Source organism: Melospiza melodia, chromosome 3 (assembly GCF_035770615.1).
Source record: "Melospiza melodia melodia isolate bMelMel2 chromosome 3, bMelMel2.pri, whole genome shotgun sequence".
NCBI classification, from domain to species: Eukaryota; Metazoa; Chordata; class Aves; order Passeriformes; family Passerellidae; genus Melospiza; species Melospiza melodia.
This window is the reverse complement of record NC_086196.1, coordinates 34,444,342-34,462,823: the sequence shown is the minus strand read 5'-3', so window position 1 is coordinate 34,462,823 and position 18,482 is coordinate 34,444,342. Positions and strand designations below refer to the sequence as shown.

Sequence of the window (18,482 nt, the reverse complement as noted above, 5' to 3'; positions counted from 1 at the left end):
GGGTTCTGAGATGGCAAAAGATGAAGAAGCTAAAGACCTGTTTCCTGGAGAAACTGAGATTCAAGCTGATACTTTAAGCAGAACACTTTTAATGAGAATTACCCTAACTCATGATTGCGATTGCACTTGATAATGGCACCATTGTATGGTTTGAAGATCTCTGAGCTGTAACTGTTATCCTGCCACTTTTCAATGGCCAGGTTAAATGGCGATGCTTGTAGGATAGGGGGAAAACTTGCTACAGTCTGAGGGAAAATCTCAGGGAGTAGTGGGGAGATGGGGAACCTGCAAGGCTCAGGCTGAGCATTCATAGGGCATGATGTGAACAGGCTTCTTGTATTTTGACGAGCAAGTACCTTGTGTGGCCAGGAGCGACCTCCACTGCCGGAGTTGTACCAGTGTCGAGTTCCCCTGCCAGGTGGTGCCAGGGGATCTCCAGGCCTTCACCCTCCTACCAATACAGTTTACTCTTACATGGCTCATTAAAAGCATTTTCAGGACTACAGCAGTTAAATACAGCTCCAAAGTAAGGTTCCTGCGCGGTCAGGCTTGCAGGAGGATGCTTGGGGAAGGCAAAGAAGCTCTGCTATACCTGTGTGCCGCGGGAGCAGTTGGAAAGAAGCCCAAAACGGGATAATGGCAGTTCCTGAAACGCCTAATGTTGCTCTTTACCCACTCCCCTTTCCTTTCCGCGCCTTGGTCCCTCTTCCCTACACCCGTTCCAAGAAAAGCCGACCCGGAGGCCGGCATTCCCCAAAGCCCTTTTTCCATGGAGAAGAGTTAAAAGATGATCCCCCGAGTCGGTGCAGTGTTTTTAGCTCAGTTTTACCAGGCATGAGTAGCACACGGGCGCCCCTCCCCCGGGAGCTGAGGCGGCTCAGCCGGCGGGGCGGCCCCGGCCCCGGGCTCGGCGCTTCCGCCTGACCCCTGGGCCGGCGGCGGCGGGCGGAATTCCCGCGGCCGCTTCCGCGGGAAGCGCCGCCCCTCGCGCATGGCGGCGCCCGGGTGTCCCTGAGCGGAGGCGCGGGAGTGCCACCGCCCGGGGCTGTAGCGGCTCCGGCTCCCCATGGCGCTGAGCAGCCGCCTGCTGCAGGCTGCCGGCGGGCTCCGTGCAGCGGGTAAGCCCAGGGCTCGCCGTGCCGGCCTTTCCGGGCTGCGGCTCCGCGACCCCCGCGCTCCCGGGGCCATCCGGCGGCCGGGTGTCTTGGTGCTCCGGTGTCAAGGATGAAGGGTTTATAGCTTGTTGTTTGGTAGCGCTGCCTCTGGTTTCTTGTGTACTTCGCTTTCAGGGTTTTGTAAAGCTTTGGACCTAGGGATTTCCTAGTAACGCGTGAGTTTATATTTTATATACAAGTTTAGAAATGGCGTTAGTATACTTGCAGTTCACCTCATAAATTGGGGAAACAGGTTGAGGTCTTGTCATTCAATTTTAACTGCTTAAAAAATAAAAGCAAGATGATTCTACCCTGCTGACTTCTGTAAGCTGTGTCATTCTGTACTGTATCCATTCTGTTGTCTGCACTGCATGTTTTTTTAATCTTTGGTGGTTTTGTATCTGCTCTCCCCCCCAAGGTTTTCGTTTTGCATCAACTACAGCCAGTCTCAAAACTGAGACTGAAGTGGACACAAGTGAAAATGAGATTGTTGCCCCAAACTTCACCAACAGAAATCCTCGGAACTTAGAGCAGATGGCCCTGGCTAGGAAGGAGCGGGGCTGGAAGACAACATGGCCAAAGCGTGAGTTCTGGCACAGGTGAGTCAGTTAAGCCAGAAATTAAGACTCTGAAAGAAAAAAAAACCTCAAAAACAACAAAACAAACCCCAGAAACATACATACAAAATATGCTTTTTGGGTTGCTGAATCAGTTAGCACATTAGTGTTAACCAGCAGGCATCCTCTATGTTCAGAGAAGAGTAGACTAGTAGCACGTGAAAGCATATGTAGTCAAGATTTTTCCATCTATTGTTAAAGCAACAATAATGTTGCTTAAGCAACAGCTTTTATACTGCATTCTCTCACTCCTGTGCTTACCATGCTTCGTGGTTTTATTTGAGGCACCACAATAGTCTGTTTAGGGTTGTTTTAAATTTGTGGGGTTTGTTTTGTTTTAATTTACTTGTCCTCTGGTAAATAAGTTCATTTTAAGCTGGCATTTCAAAGTCTTTATTTTGTCCTTGTGGGGAGAACCCCATCCAGTTTGTTTCATACCAGGAAAGCCGATACTATCTCAGTGCAATAAGAAATAGTTGCTCCTAATAAATATTCTACTGTTCTGTGTGGATGCTTATGGGGTACCACTTGCAGATCTCAACAAGTTGCTGTGTCAGCCCAAGCTTTTAAGGGACTGAATATTGACCCCAAAATTGCATTTCTGTTGGAGCAGTTCCCCTCATATATATCTGTTCCACGCTGTACATGTGTATAGTGCTTGGTTTGGAGTGGGTGCTGCTCTGGGGCAACATAGGACTGTGCCCTGAGTAACTGATGAGAAGTTGCTCTTGGAATTTCACTCTTCTGAGCTACCAATAGGAGTTGTGTGAGTCAACACAGGCAGGCTGCTGGAATGACCACAAAACTATGGCTGAAATGCAAACAGTACACTTAATTTCATTACCTTGCTAACTGAAGGAGCCCAAAGCAACACCCAGGTAGAGACACAGGCAGGAATGCAGGCACTGTTAGGCCTAGACTGTGCAGGTGCTGAGCCTGCTGTTGGCACCCATTTATTGGAGCATTTAGGTTTGCCCTCATGCTATGGTCTCTCCTGTGCTTTTTGGATCTCTGAGCTTTGATGGTCTGTCTGTCAAAAGAGGGAGCTCAAGCATGTCCATGAGAGAGCCTCCAAGGCTCTTCGAACACCTCTGTTACCTCCACACAGAGGTTCTACTTCTCAAAACAGTCATAGGATAAACAGCAGTAGGCATAATATGTGGGGTTTCCCACAATGTTATTCTCTAGGACTTGGCATTCCCAGCTGCAAGGTCACTTGAGAGAATCCTCCTTGATATTCTTCTGCTTTTAACCCTTTCCTCCCAACAGGCGTTCTATTTTGTGTCTTACTAGGCAAAACTTGTAATATAATGTAATATATTAATACACTCAATTTTATTTCATAAAGAGAGTAATTTAAGCATTTGACCCTGTTCTCTGGAAAAGACATTATAATCCTCTTTTATTTCTTTCCTGCTCTCAGATTACGGCTAGAGCGGACGCAGCATTACGTAGAAGCCTTTGTCGAGCGCTCCAACGGGGATGTTGTGGTATCTGCCTCTACCCGAGAGTGGGCCATAAAGAGACACTTGTACAGTCCCAAGGGAGTAGCTGCATGCAGAAACCTTGGCCGTGTCATAGCACAGCGCTGTTTGGAAGCAGGAATCAACTTTGTGAACTTTAAAGCCATTATCCCCTGGGAACACCGCTGTGACTCGGCAAGTACCCATCTACTTATTCCTTTGGCCCTTCTTTCCTTTTTAGGCATTCATTTTACTTCCCTTCACCTTCAATTTTCTTATGGAGCTTGACAGTCCTTCCTTGCAACACTCAGAAGGGCTGCAGTTCCTGATATTATGCTTCCATGAGGCTGTTAACCTCTGCCCCTCCTTATAACATGTTCCCACTGATATTTAAGTCCCGCTGGCTTTCTTTTGTATTTATTTGTGTCTATCTTTTAAACAAGATCCAGGAATTTGAGAAAGCTGTGAAGGAGGGTGGTGTTGTTCTGCATGAACCAAGAAGAATCTACCGGTAAAATGGAGATTGTTGGGAAGACTTTCCGAGGAACAAGGATCACTTCTTTGGGTTTCTGTACTGGCAAAGGGAAAGTCCAGAGCTGGAAAAAGTTGGAATGTGTCATCTTATAATAAAATATTTTCAAATGGATAGGAGTGTGTCATATTCTTTATTCTAAAATGATCAACACCTTTAATGCTAGAATAAACTTACCATAGTTCAGCTTGACAAAATTTATTAATAATTCAATGTTTTAAAAATATTTTTTTATTTTTAATATTTGATTTTGTTTGTTTCAGCCTGAACTCTGGAAATGCTTTGATATTTGATCCCTGTATACTGCCAGTCTAACCTAGCAAAGTGTAGACATTACAATAATGTTTAGAACTGTGATAAAGTGATAAAGATGCGCAAAGTCTTAATGAAAATATTAAACTCCCCCAACTCATCTTTGCACCTTTCTTGCAATCCTGAGGTTCTAACTGCTTAACCACATGGATAGGTCTAGAAGGCAAGCTGCAGAAATTCATGCTATAGGGAATAAGAAGCCCCTGTGACTGTCTGCTGCTTGGTACAGGCTGGTGCTGTCAGCATCTCTGCCTGATGGCTCGGCAGAGCTCCCAACCACGACCAGGCTGTGAAATCCCCACAGAAAATGTGTTGGAACCCTCTGACAGGCAAGTTCAGGGCGGCCAGCCTGGTCAGTGCCACTGCTGTGCCTGTGTCCCGGCGCTGTGCCTGCTGCCTCGTGTGTGCGCGCTCTGGGGCAGGAGAAGGGAATGCCGAGGGTCTGTGCCGGCATTCAGCAACGTGCGAGGTGAGCCCGGCCCGCTTCTGGCATCTTTATTAAATCCTCAGACATAATGAAAAAAACCCACTGTTTTACTGGATTTTTACCAAGTTGTCGGTTCGTAATAATAGCAGATAGCGACAGCCCCTGAGCGATCTGTATTTCCAGCAGGCGCGCAGTGGGAGCTGCCCCTGCGCTCCCTGTGAGCGGGGGCTGTGCCGGGCGCCTTCGCCGCCTCTCCAATTTCCAGCCTAAACCTCCCAGTCTCTCGTTCCCAGCGCTCAGGTCCCGCTGGAAACTCCCGCGGCGCTGCCTTTCCCATCCCCTGGCGCGAATCGGGCCCGCCCCGCGGGGCAGCGGTGGGCACGCAGGCGCGCCGGGCTGCGGGAGGGCGGCGATGGAAGTGGGCGCCGAGGGCTTTGCCCAGCACCTGCCGCGCCTCCGGCGCCGCATCCTCCGCGCCGCATTCGTGGGTGAGCGTCGGGGGCGTCTCGTCTGGCCCCCAGTGCTGCCCTCGGCCCTCCAGGGCCCCTGCCCGACGTGGGGGCCCGGGCACTGAGGAGTATGGCAGCCGATAATGGCGCTGCTGCCCAGAACAGCGAGGGCTGAGGCGCGGAGATTCAAACGGGGAAAGGGAGCCCCAGCCGCGGTGCTGGCCTCGGCTCGGCCGGCTGGGGGTCAGGGGTGTTGGGGTTCGGGCTGGGGCCACGGACACAGCACAGGGTGACCAGGCCCCTCCTGAGGGGCGTGCGGGAGGTGTCCCTGCCTCATCCTGCCCCAGGAATGAGGCAGCTGGAGGTGTGAGCCCCACAGCTTTTTCTCTTGAGCCTGCTTCCTGTGGTTTGACAAAGGTTACGGTGAAGAGAAGTGTGTGAGAGACCCCCGTCCTGGTGGTGTGTCGAATTCAGATTTTCTTGTGTTCTTTCCACTTGAACAGCCCTTGATGTGGAGTTTACTGGTTTGCATTCAACTTCCCTACAAAACAACGAACCCAGGTAAAGCTCTTGGACTTGAAATGTGAGGGAGACTTGTTGCTCTAGCCCTGTGAGAACAACCTGTGTATAGCAACCCTTCTTGTGTCCCCCCTCCCCAATTCTGGTTTTGTTCCCAGCCTGTTTGACTCCCCTGCGGAGCGGTACGGGAAGGCCAGGCAGAGTGTTCAGCGCTTCACTGTGGTTCAGCTCGGTAAGTGCGGCTCTGACACGGAAAGTGATCTCCCGAGGCCGTGCAGGTAACTGGCCTTTTGCTAACAGTGCATTCTGCAGGTGCCTCTGCCCTTAATTCACTCATTCCAGAGACGTTTGCTTGTTGGGTTACCCTCACACCCCACCCTGCCCCGATGTTTAACACTATCAGCTTTTTAATAAATAAAGTCAGGTGGGCTGTATTGTTTTTACGGGTCTAAAGTTGACCATATTTAAAGGTCACAGTTAAAAATACAAGGCTTTTGAATCAGAGGATGCAAGCAAGAAGCGTATGACGGCAGCTCCTGTTCAAAGCTGTCATTTGATACAGTGCATTATGAGTAAGGGGACTATGAGGAAAATGAAGGCTGCTATTTCTGTTATTCCTAAAATAACAAATCAGCATGAGAAAGGGCCTGTGGAGGAGAGCTATTGGCAGTTAAGAACCAGTAAGGGGTCATGAAGCAAGCTTGAAAACAGTTTGAAATATTGTTGAAAGTCTTGGAGTATGTAAGATCTTCATGTGCCTTTTAGGGATTAATAGAAGAAAAAAGACCCTGAGAAGTAAAATGTTTCAGTCCTCTGTGGTGCACAGCTTGTTCCAAACACTATTGTAGTGTAGTTGGTCCCACAGACTCATCTGTGTATGCACAGTCAGAGACTCATCACCATCTCACCTCTTGCCATTGCTCAGTCTGTTTGTTGTTTAATTCAGACTGGACTCATTTTCCCACATAGCAGTGAAAGCTTGTCCTGTTCAGCTCTCAGGAATCCAGGGAGTGGCCTGGCAGTTGCTGCTAGGATTGGCACAGTGACATTCCTGAATGGAAAGCATGTATTTCTTGAGGGGTTCCCCACATTCCTCATCTCATTTGCAGGCTGTCAGTAGACATCCAGCTAAATGCTGCCATCTCAACAGAGGTTTCTTTCTTGCAGGGCTGGCAATATTCTCAAAAGAAAATTCAAACAAGTAAGTCAAAAAGCAGTTTTCTGTTACAATGAGGACAGTGCAGTTAAAATTTTATACGTAATTCCCTTTGGGAGGAGTTTGTTCTTGTAATTATCTTCTAGAGATATTTTTCTTTTCATTTTAGGTATGTGGTGCATTCATACAACTTTTTTCTCTTTCCCTCAACACTGGGAATAAAGGATGTGGAATTCACCCTCTCTGCATCTAGTATTCAATTCCTGTCTCATTATGGCTTTGACTACAATAAGGTATGTAATCTCTGCCAGAAATGCAGAACAGAGGAAATCTGTGCAACTGGAGAAGAAATCAGATTAGCATCCCTAAATGTTAACATTTTTGGGGTAAATAGCATCTTCCTAAAGTATGAATGCATCATGCAGTTTGTTACCAACAGGGGTAGTGAGTGCTGTTTTTTCTGAGCTAATGTAAAGGCAATAACCACATCCTTGGCAGCATCAGACAGATTCTCCTGCCTCAAAAAAAACCCCAGACCTTATATTTGGTGAGTTACGGATTTGCTAAACAAACCCTGGTGGGTGTCTTTACTATCCATGAAGGTGCAGAAGTATCAGTTTACAGCATATTATATATTGCCACAATTCCCATCAAATTCAGACTCTGTCATCCCATAAGAGTGCTGTTTTGCAGTTCTGGGCAGGAACCATCTTATTAAAGGAAAAGTAAAAGAAGAGCAAAAAAACTGATTGCAGTTGACAAATACCCTTTTCTTTCCTCCATACCTGTTGGATTAGCTACAGTTTGTTTGTCCTGACTAATCTGCTAATTCTCTAATGTGCTGTGAGAAAATCCAGGGGAATGTAACCAAGCTGGCATTTTCTCTCCCCTCAGTTCCTCAAAGATGGAATCCCGTACATGAATGAGGTACAGGAGAAGATCCTTAGGCAGCACCTCTTAGCAGGTACCTGGGAAGTCTGCAGGTGAGCACTTCTCAGTACTGTGCCCATGGCTCAGCTTCACTCACATCACATTTTGTAGGAATACTGAAACCTGTTGGGCTGAACAGCTCGCTGCCAGCTGTTCCAGCATGCCATGGTGTCTGAAGGAAGATTGAGATCACAGGATATTATGTGGAGAATTGGGTGCATGTTGGGAAATGAAGCTTTTGCATTCCTGCAACAAGGCCCAAGGATTCACCTGTAAAGAGCTTTTCTCACACTGCCTCTTCGCCCTCATTCAGCACCAGTAATGCAGACAGGGATGTCCTGAAGAAAGCTATTGATGAAGTGACCACTTGGATAGGTGCAGCAAAGGAAGAGGATACTATGGTTCTGCAGGATCTGAGTGGTATGAAACAGTGCCTCTCTTAGGTGCCTGTGGGCTCTGAGTGGCTTCATCATTTCTTGTGAACCTCTGGGGCTATAGCTGTCCTTTCTTCTGTTAAATTGCTCTATTGAGAGGGAAAGCACCAGTGCCCATCCTGCCTTTACAACTCTTTAGCACAGTTTATACTTCACCTCCTGTCAGCAGTTCATCTCTGGGCTCTTCTGCTCTGCTCTGTTGGGGTAGTGGGTCTTTCTGAAGCAGAAGTGGATGTCTGGATGCTTGGAGCATGCTTTGTTGTAATTAACTTCCATTTTGTGCTTCTTCTGAGCAGCAGCTGGAGAATTAGTAGTCACTCTGAATCAGGATAATGTTTTACATGCTTTAAATCCTGGGTGATTTTTTTTTGTTTATTTTCCTCCCCTCCTTTCAGAGTTGAGTCCCTCGTTGGAGCAACCAGGAGCCCCGTAGAGACACATATATGCCAGTGGGAATAAGCAGGTCACTTAGGTTGTGGGAGCACTGTAGCAGAGCTGAGGAACTTCTGTGCTGACTTGAAGAACAGGGAAAATTTGCAGGGAATAATTTGTGAGTTTACTCACAGGACCCAAAACTTCATCTTCTAGGTCATATAGAAAAGGTTAGGAAGAAGAGAGTATTCAAGGCTTTGTCTGTTGAGTTTTTTTGGAGAGTATGCAATAGGAGGGATGGAGACTGTGCTGTGCTTTTTATCTGCTTTGTCAGCTAGATATAATACTGATATTTTAATAGTCTGGTGCTGGTGAACACCTGTGATAAGAAAGACATTTGTTTAAGTAAGCAAGAAGACTGATTCAGGTGTCTCTTTTAGTGCTGTTCAGAAGAGGACTGGGTTAGTTCCTTGTCAGCTGTGGGGGAAAATGCATTGCTACCCTTTGTGTGCTTGGCTTCTGGGCCTGTTGCTCTGAAACTGAAACTGTCCCAAACCAGACAGCATCTTTTTCAGAGTAGTAGCCTTCCTCCCTCTTCAGTTAGTTTTTTCCTTTTCTCTGTCTCCTTACAAAAGCTCGTTTGCCTGAAATTTTCACCGTGATTTTGGGGGTTTTTTTGTGGGTTCTTTTTTTTTTTTTTTTTCCTATTTCTGTGGGTTTGTGGTGGTTGTTGATTTTTTTTTGGGTTTTTGTGTGTGTCTATGTTTTTTGTTTGTTTTGTTTTCTTTCAGTCATTGTGTGTGGTAGTGTACCAGGATCATATGTTGAGGAATATTTTCTATATGTTGTGGGAGAGACATGTCAGTCCGTCTGTCTAGAGGAATGGTGTGTTTTCCTTAATGGGCTTGTCTGCACCTCTGGAGCTTGTACTGACATTTTTTTTTTGTGTGTCATAGTCTATCACATGATTGAAGTTCAGCTGGTTCTGAGGCAGGCTCTTGAAAATGTTTGGACAGAGCCTCTTGGAGACAAGAAGGTGAGATGGAAATGTGGACCTTTTGAAAAGAGGATTTCTCTCTGGGCAGATAGGACTGGTATTCTTGCAGGGACTCTGAAATGTTGCTTGTACTTTTAATAATCGGGTCAAGGAGCAGAAGAAGGCAACGACAAAGGAAATGTTGATTGTGAGATATTAAAAAAAGGGATACAGAAAACTGAGCAACTCTGGTTTCTGTTTGTCCTGTAACCCCAAAATCCTTTTAAATGGAAGTGCTTGTTCCTGGAGCAATTCTGTAGGCATCTCTCTGTGTCTTCAGACTTAAAGTCCCTCCTTCAATACTTCCACGAGAATATACAGGTTTAGCATTTTCTGTGGTTTTCCTTTGCTGACTCCTGCCATGAAGTTGCTTTGAAGACTTTTACTCTGTGATTTGCTGTTTTGCTATTCGTTACTGATATTTTACATTCAGTACAATATTTTCTGTACTAAAAATATGGTTGTAGACTTCTCAAACTATGGGTTATGGGTATGATATCAGTCAGTTGCTTAGAATTAGCTTACAGAAATCTTTTTTTGCATTAGTCCTGCTTTGGTCTGATAACCAATGCCTCCAGAATGTCAGATTTACCCAGCCTTCTTATCTGAACAATTGCTTTTGGCAACTCTGCTTGTATGATTGCTGTTTCTTTTTGGGATTTTGCTACCATGAACTTACCATATCAACTTACATATGAACTTACCATCAAGTTAAATTGAATTAGGTTAATTTGTGCTCAGAAAAGCCCTTTGGTAGGAATTGTCCTCTTGGGTAGAGAAGCACAATTAAGACTCACTTTGAGCAGGCCTGTTTAGTTACTGGAGTACTGATCTCCATATGGAAGTGAGACAGTCCCAAGGTCTCAGGGGATGCAGTTTTTCAATCCTTCAGTGCCTTGAAGCTGAACTTGACCTCAGCATTACTGACCCCCAGTAAGTAAGCAATGTACATACAACTAACATGGGAGGCTGAGATACTCAGTGACTGTTCTTTTCAGGTAATGGTGAAAAAAGTGAGTCCAGCGCATCGTCAGCTTCTGGAGAACTCTTCCTATGACCGCTGTCAGAAAAAGCTCATTCTCCTGTCCGCCCGGGGCTTCACCAACCTCTTCCAAATACTTGTTAAAGTCAAGAAGGTAAAATGCCTTAACCCTGCTCTCATTTTTATCTTTTTTTTTTTAAATTTTGCTGTGTTAAATGCAATATTAAGCACCTTTGTGTTACAATTTGAGTCACCATCAAAGAAAGATGAGCAGATTCTTGCCTTTTGGGCAAGCTGTGCTTTTCAGCATGCGTCAGAGGAGTTTATTGGACCTTGTGGACCATTGGTCTGACTTTGTGTGGAAATTCTTATGTTCTGTATGCAGCTTATCAGATGGATTTCAGCTTTAGAGGACTATGGGTGATGTGCAGCAAAGACCATCCCTACCCTTGCAAGTGAGCATATAAATCTGATGGCTGGAACCATGTTCAGCTGAAGCCTGAATCCACTTAGCTCCACTGAAAATAGAATGCTGCTGAGCCAATAGCTTCTCAGAGGGTCCACAAGTCTGATTTCTTGAAGGCAGTAGTTCTCCAGTGAGCCTTGCTGCCTGAATGACTCCCGTGTGAGTGGGTGTGGATGTTGTGTGCTGGAGGAAAGGATTACAGCTGTTGAGTGTGCCTGTGTTTACCTCTGAGCTCTCTTCAGAAATGTGCTCCAATGGGCTGTTATGTTTATATTCCTCCCGTAGCCCCTGGTGGGACACAACATGCTTATGGACCTGATGCACCTCCACGACAAGTTCTACAGGCCCCTCCCAGGTACTGCTGTGCGGAGCTGCTGCTGTCCTGCGCTGCTGCCTTTGCACTGGGGGTGGAGCAGGACGTGCAGTGGCAGTTTGCCACCACAGACACCTGCAGGGCTTAGCCAGCAGCAGGGCTGGTTGCCTCTTCTGAGTTCTAAATGCTGGACAGAGCATCATTGCCTGCTGTCACTCTCTTTCCTATTACTTTGTGGTTGCATGGGATTTTCCTCAGTTTCCTGATGCCTTTCTCCACATGTGCTTTGCTTTCAGAAAGCTATGAGGAGTTTAAAAGGAATATTCACAACCTGTTTCCTGTCATCATAGACACCAAGACTGTAACAAAATCTATGCAGAAGGTGAGATGCACAGGTTTTTTTGTTTGACGTTTTAACTTGTGTTTCACCCAAGAGAGAGGATAATTTTCCTCAGTGCCGTGTGATAACAGAACTGCAAACGGTTCTCAGTGTTGCCTTGGGAAGTTCTAATTTTAGATCTCATTTAACAAACTGGCAATGTAAGTAATTGAACTCACCATAAGGTCTGTCGTGGTTGGTTTTCTAATACATTCTTCTTTTATAGAAATGTCTGTGTCCTCGAGTATCTAGTCTTGTGGAGGCATATGCAGTTTTGTGCAGGTAAGTGGTGGCCAATAGAGCTTTCAGCAATCCCTGTGTCTTCTTTGGAAAGATATTTCACAGTCAGCCACTTCCCATGTTCATACTTTCCCTCCTCTCAAATGCTTTTCAGTTGGATCCTTGTCTTTCTAAATTTAAGAGCAAAGGATTTGCACATCTTTCTTATAAAGAATTTGTGTAGTAAATTATTTGTTCTGAGTCACTTCTCTCATTGAATTGCCATTATTTCATTGGTCACAAGTTTGGTTTGCATACAACTGTACACTCAGCTTGAGAATTATATTGCTTATGCCGTGTTCTGAAATGAGTAAGATGCAGTTCTTGGTGAAAATACATCCTAATTTCAAATGCCTGTCCTAAGAGACGGCTGCACTGAGCCCAAAGCAGCAACTAAAGACAATGTTCAAATGGAGCACATGAGTAGATGTTGTACCTCATGAGCATAGTCATGATGTGGTAGGAGACTTAATTCACACTTCTTTTGTGAATTAATTTTTTTGCATGTCAATTTTGCTAAGGAAAGGAAAATTTTGCCTGTTTCCCATTACCTCCTAGTCCCATGAAGGAGATACAAAATTAATATTTTTTTTAAAAACACTACTGGGATTCTGAGGGTTTGTTTATTAGCAATTTCAGACTGCGTATTCTGCTTGAACGTTCTTTGTTTTATTTCTGTCATTCCAGGGGTATCTGTTTAACCCCTAGGGTTCCCCTTTCAAGTAGAACCATCTAGTAAACCTCTTTCCATGCAGTTTTAATTCTGCTCACTTTTTTTTTTTTGTATGCAATTAGAACAAATTGCTGCTTACAAGTTTTGAGTGAGGGAAGGGACTAAGAAAGGATTTAGGAGTTAGTTTTCAGGAAGAAAAACTGCTATTTTGAAAATACTTACTTGAGTATATATTACTCCAGTAAGTATTATAGCCTTTTCCTGGAGGCCTACCAAAGTTCACTTTAAAGTCTCCAGTAGCTTTTTTCTGAAATGAAGCTACAGGTCACTAGAGAACAGTAACTTTTGTCTAACATACTGAGAAAAGACAAAAATATCACACATCCACTTGTCTTTAGCAGCAACCTGAATCCCAAAGGTCCACCGTGCCCTGTTATAGCTCTTGCAAGTGGCTGCTCAAGATACGGTATGTTCTTAAGCAAATCTTCAGAGTCACATAGATCAAAAGAGCTTTGTTGCACTCTCTGGGTGACCACATACAAAGGATGAAGGAATGCTAGTGGGTCTGCTGAGTTTGCCCAGAGCTGCTGATAGAGATTTTTGTCCAGACCCGGAGCCTGGGCTGCCAAGTTCTGCATGTCCCTGGTAGCTGCTGAGGGAAATGCAGGGCAGGTTTGCCTCATGCTGCTGATACTGACAGCATTTACACTGTGTTGGGCTGAACTGAACCTGACTTGGACTGTGAAGTCAGGAGCCCTCGGGAGAGGCAAGGGGAGGTGGGGAACAGCTGTCTTAGAAGGGAAGGTAGAAGGAGCTAATGGCAAAGTAGCAGGAGCTCAGTGGCTGGTCCAGGATCATGGTGTGATACTGGCTGTGAGGCAGGTGTTTCCTGGCTTCTCCTGGCAGCATCGTGTCCTGCAGCACAGGGCCTCCTGTGTTTGAAATGGTTCCCATACCACCAATAACACAGACAACATAGTTTGGTTTAGACTCTCATAAAAGTTAAGTTTTTTCAATGTCCATCTTGCTAAGGTTTTCAAGTATTCATGTAACTGCTGCTTCTTTTTTGGTGTTTTAAAATGCATTCTAGAAGCACAGCCTTTTTACTGAGTGTCAAGTTTTCAGGGTGAGGAAGGAAACAGAGTTGAGGGGAGGGGGAAAAGAACCTTTAGAATAGTGGATCTCATGAATTAGGATTCTGCAGTGTAGTAGTTTTCACAGCATGCTAGATGTGTTTACTTCTTCCTGATTTTGTTGGACACTTACAGCCGAGAAGAAATTTCCTCATGAGGCAGGCTATGATGCATTTCTCTGTGGTTCAGGTAAAATGCTTCTTAAAAACTCCTTCAGAGTTTGTATTGGGATTTGGCAATCTTTTCCTTCTCTCTAGATCTATTTGATGCTAAGAAATATTTGTTTATATGCTGTCTGTTGCTCTTAGTAACTTAGCTGCACTTCAATGCATTTTTGCTTTCTATGTATTTAGCTGTGTTTCTCTAGCTTTCTTCTAATGCCACCTCATTATTCCTTTCTCTAGTTCTTCTGATGTCAGCTCATTTGCTACTGTGCAGATCCACAGAGTGAGTAATGTTTAAGTGTTGACTGAAAATTGCATTACAAGGAATGTTTTTCCTATGGAAAAGAGTCTTCTGTTTGCACTGACTTTTTGTTTCTCAGACCGGTCTTCCTTTTGGACAAAAGAAAGTGTTATTGGAAATGTCACATCCTAATTTGATTTTTATTTTATAAATCTGAAAGTAGTATTTATGTCAAAGTTTTATGTCAAAGCTGACATTTTAAAAATGAAATCAGGGGCCATGTGATGGCTCAGTGGTTGGGAAATGACATTGTGACTTCTTTATTCTTGAACAAGCTCTCTCAAGTTCAGTTCACTTGGGTAAGGGTCAAATAATTTTCCATTAGTTTCCATTTTTGAAATCTGTGTGAATCAGTGCCTTCAGTTAAGTTCCCTTCCCTTTTCTTGCAGTTTTTTGACTTCTGTAGGAAGATACTAAGATCTGAAATATCTGTTCTGTCACTAGTTGAAGAGCTTGAACTGTGTAGCAGTGCAGTACTGGAGAAACAGAACTTTGTTCTCTTTTGTTTTCTGACGCAGTGGTGCGGTGGAGGCTGAGCCTTCTTTCGCGCAGTACCTCGCCGCGTTGGCCGAGCACGTGAACAAAGTGAATTTCATCCGAGGTGGTGTTTCAAGCATTGTGCGTATGAATTGCAGGTCTGTGACCTGTGTCTGGGGTGCATGGGTCAGCAGCCTGCTTGATAGCTTCCTTAGAGGAGAGCAGTCCACTGGTGCTGGGGCCCACCTTGGCAGAAATTGTCATCGCACCAGTGATGCAGTGGACCTTTTGAAATGGCCAATGAGTTGAATTTCTGCTTTGCACTATGTATTTATGCTGTTATTCTGTAAGATGGCATTAGCCAGTTTACATTACTGTTTCTCAGGTAGTTTCTCCGTGGTAATTGTGACAATATTTAGATGAATTTTGGGACAAAAAGGAAAAAACACCAACAGCAGTATTGTACAACCTGTTATTTATTTATCATATTCTGCGTATTTTCTGATTATATTAATAGTGGCTCTATAGTATTTCCAAATTCAGACATGTCTCAATACTGTACATTTTCCAGAATTTTTCTGGGGAAGATTCTCCTTGCCGCCATCCCCCTGCCTTGGTTGTTCATGTCCGAGGCTGGCCAGGGCTGACTGAGGGACAAATTTACCAAGAGTTTAAGGCTCGTTGTTGCTTTGATGTCAGACGGCTTTCAAAGAACCAGTTCATTCTGCTCTCCAATAAATACAAGCAGTAAGTGATCAGAAAGTCTTAACTTTGAGTCCTCTCTCCCTCTCCAGGCCTTTGTCCCACCCTCTCTCTGCTGTGACAGCTCTTGGATAGAAATCGCTGCCCTGAGCTGTGGGGTGCTGTAAGCAGCCTGCGGGCTGGGCTCAAGGCGTGCTTTCATTGCAGGGTCAGGCACGTCCTGCGGGATTACAGGCACCACCCTCACCTGCAGGTCTCTGTCTATCGCCACTGGAGGCACTCGCCGAGCGTGAACTGCCTGCTGCAGTGAGTTGCGGGGCGGGGGAAGCATTCCCTTCAGGTCGGAGCCCTGGCACCGCAGCAGCCGGCCTGGTGTTTGCAGTGTCCTCCTGCCAGCCCTCGGAGGAGCAGGTGCTGGGTGGCTGCTCCTGAGCTTTCAGCCCTGGGCTGCTGGACTTTAATCTTGCTCTTGGTTAACCCAGGAATGTTTCCCCTAGGATAGCACAAAACTATGGATGTGCTGTCACATCAGGGAGGTTGTAATCTTAATGAGCTCTAGCACCACCTCTAATAAGCTTGGTGAGAGGGAGGCAGAATCTCAGGTGTGGGATGGATGTGGGATTTTTTCTACAGCTGAATTGAAAGCTTGGCAGTGGGAGAGAATTCCAGATTCAAAGTGCACCCCTCTTGTGAGATGGTGACAGTGATGCTCATGAAGGGTGAATTTTTGCCTTGACATGGTTTGAAAAAGAATCTAAGCTCTTAATAAACAAAAAATTAAGCTGTCCATATAAGTAGCCTAACATCATTTTATTATTCTTATCTCCTAGAATCTCTGGTATTGTGGCACTGTGGTCTCTCTTGGCCTTTGTGCTTGGAGGAGCTCGCAGCTGTTGACTCTGAAGGACTACTGTAGAAATGAGATGTGAGGAACACTGATCTTATTTCTTGTGTTTATCCGTTTTGTTTTGTTTCATTCAATAAAATGAGGAAAAAAAAAGAAAAAAACCCCAAAAATTAATACTGTTTGAATTGTTTTCTTGGAAATCTGTTTTTTAAAGGGGGTGTGTTGCTTTGCAATTTGTGGTATTTTGTAATCTGCTCAAAGAATCATCTCCTCCTGAAGGGGAGATGATTGTTTCGGTGCCTAATTTTCGTTGGTCCTGTGTAGGTTCTTCACAGCTATTCATACCCTCAGTTTGTTCCCAGTGCCAGTGCTTGCTGCATAAAACACGTTTCTGATAAAGTTCAGAAAGTTCTGAAATGAAAGATGCTATTTTAGCTTCAGTTGTAAAGCAGGGGAAATGTCACTGTTTACCAAATGAAAATGGGCAGAGTTGATGGAGAAACCACTCTTGGGGCTCATGACAGATTCTGGAGAATAGTAAATAATTTGCAGTGCTGTCAGTGCAGTATCATGCACTGGTATTTTCAGTGGCAGTGTAGCTGAGGTTTGACACAGATAAGTGGAATTTATCAGGTTCCAATTTGTGGAGTATACAGAGGTCAGGTGAATCAGCACACATTTCTGTTTGCTTCTAGTGCTCAGCATGTGAGCAGTCCTTTGTCCAAAGCAGCATGAGACATGCTTTGTGGATCAGTTTCTCTTGATAGAGCTGGAGTATTTGTCAATCCAGGGAATTTGGTCTTCAGAGATTTTTTTTTTTATTAATCCCCTCTTCTTAAAAAGAACCTGTTGATCCAGGGTTTCCATATAATGGTTCTTAGCTGTCATTAGTCAGACTTAATTGGATGGGGCCCATGCTCACCTAATAGGCAGAATGTGCCTTTAATTGCCTGTAACGTGTGGGCTGCTGCAGGGGACCTGAGGCAGCAGCACAGCCCTGCTGTGTGCCTGAGGATCATGTGCTCTCTGCTGCTCTTGAGGGGAGGAGGGCTGCACATCTCCACACGTGGTTCTTGAGTTCTGCACAGCTGTGGTGTACAGCTCTTGTTTCACAAACAAGACAAGGAACAGACTTCTTGATGACCTTTTTTATGACCCTTTAGTGATGGGGTTCTCTGTCACAGTGTTCCTTCAAGTACCAGTGTGTCTCCCTGCTTATTCTGTAAAGTTAGTTTGTCTTCTAGCATCATTAGACACCCACCTGGTGTCAAGGAGAGCACAGGCTCTTTGTGTTGTGTAGGTTTAGGAAGATTTCCACTGGGTGTTATATACAGTAGCATGTGTTTTCACATAAAAACACTCTTCTTGGGAAACATAATACCCTTATTCTCTGAGGTCTGGATTCAGCTATCTGTTTAAATGTGGGGAGACAAAGCCTCACTTGCATCTAATCTTTACAGTCTGGGCATCATGAAGAAACAGATGCTGTTACCTGTGAGAAGCCCAGGAGTTTCTAAGAGAGCATGCACTTTGAAGGAACAAAGAAATTGTTCTGTCTTTAAATTTTGTTCCTTCCATTTTCTTCTCAGAGTGGCATACAGACACATAATGACTCAGTTCCCTGCAGTGCTCTTCTCTCTCTTGGCTCACCTCTAGAGAAGCACACTTCCCCGTGGACAAAAGTAGAGATCCTCTCACCCTTTTTTGGAGAAATAGCCCATGGGTCTGACCACGTGTTTTCCATGTCCAAGAGACAGACACACCTCATGTAGCAACATGGTGTAGTGAATCAAGAGACTTGATTTTCCTGCTTTACAGCTGGGAGAAGGGACAGTTACTGTAGAACTACTAGATATTCCTAGTATAAATCAGTTACGTTTACATGCAGAGTAAAAACATGAAGAGATCAGAGTGAGTTAAGTATGTTCTGATCTTCCAAGGGAAGACTTCACAGAAACAAGTTGCCTTCTCTAATAATCAAGGGTCCCTCGCTGCTTAGAGCCTGTTGAAGGGCTCATTGTGATGTACTGGCAGTCAATTCCAATGAAGTGTGTTAGCTGGGGGCTAGTCAAATCAGAACAGAGCAGGATTTGGTCCTGGGAACAGAGCAGCAAGTTTTCCTGAGCTCATGTTGATCAAGAGAAAAACTTCCTGAATATGTCAATCTGGCCATTCCAACCTCAGCCCTTGCTGTTGCTCCAGACTAGAAAATTCTTACTAATTGAACTTGGAAGTATCCAAAGTTTTTCAGGTTATACCTGTTCTTACCTGTCTCTTGCAAGAATGAGATAATTTAGACAGTAGGAGATAATTTAGATTCTTGTGAGGCCAATTCATGGTGGTGCAACCTGACTTGTGACTCTGG

General features: G+C 44.9%; 2 protein-coding genes across 5 annotated transcripts; both read left to right on the top strand.

The window, feature by feature from the left end:
• Nucleotides 1–999: 999 nt before the first annotated feature.
• MRPL18 (mitochondrial ribosomal protein L18) lies at nt 1,000–3,880 on the top strand. Its single transcript, XM_063153447.1, has 4 exons — nt 1,000–1,118; nt 1,573–1,753; nt 3,195–3,429; nt 3,678–3,880. Exons 1-4 carry the CDS (start codon nt 1,067–1,069, stop codon nt 3,747–3,749), a joined length of 540 nt encoding a protein of 179 aa, XP_063009517.1. The 5' UTR covers nt 1,000–1,066; the 3' UTR covers nt 3,750–3,880.
• A 1,030-nt stretch (nt 3,881–4,910) lies between these two features.
• On the top strand, nt 4,911–16,264 carry PNLDC1 (PARN like ribonuclease domain containing exonuclease 1). Of its 4 annotated transcripts, none has more exons than XM_063151249.1 (19): nt 4,911–4,993; nt 5,458–5,515; nt 5,632–5,705; nt 6,641–6,674; nt 6,799–6,922; nt 7,524–7,612; nt 7,873–7,979; nt 9,322–9,401; nt 10,400–10,537; nt 11,135–11,204; nt 11,459–11,544; nt 11,768–11,823; nt 12,895–12,959; nt 13,762–13,815; nt 14,031–14,073; nt 14,610–14,709; nt 15,140–15,315; nt 15,478–15,576; nt 16,101–16,264. In XM_063151249.1, the coding sequence occupies exons 1-19, from the start codon at nt 4,918–4,920 to the stop codon at nt 16,165–16,167; spliced, it is 1,596 nt and encodes a 531-aa protein (XP_063007319.1). In that variant the 5' UTR covers nt 4,911–4,917; the 3' UTR covers nt 16,168–16,264. The 4 variants fall into 4 exon arrangements, 2 of the variants coding, with proteins under 2 accessions (XP_063007319.1, XP_063007318.1); XM_063151248.1 differs by having other exon boundaries at nt 12,892–12,959; XR_010027104.1 differs by lacking the exon at nt 16,101–16,264 and having other exon boundaries at nt 12,892–12,959; nt 14,610–14,692.
• The last annotated feature ends 2,218 nt before the right edge of the window (nt 16,265–18,482 follow it).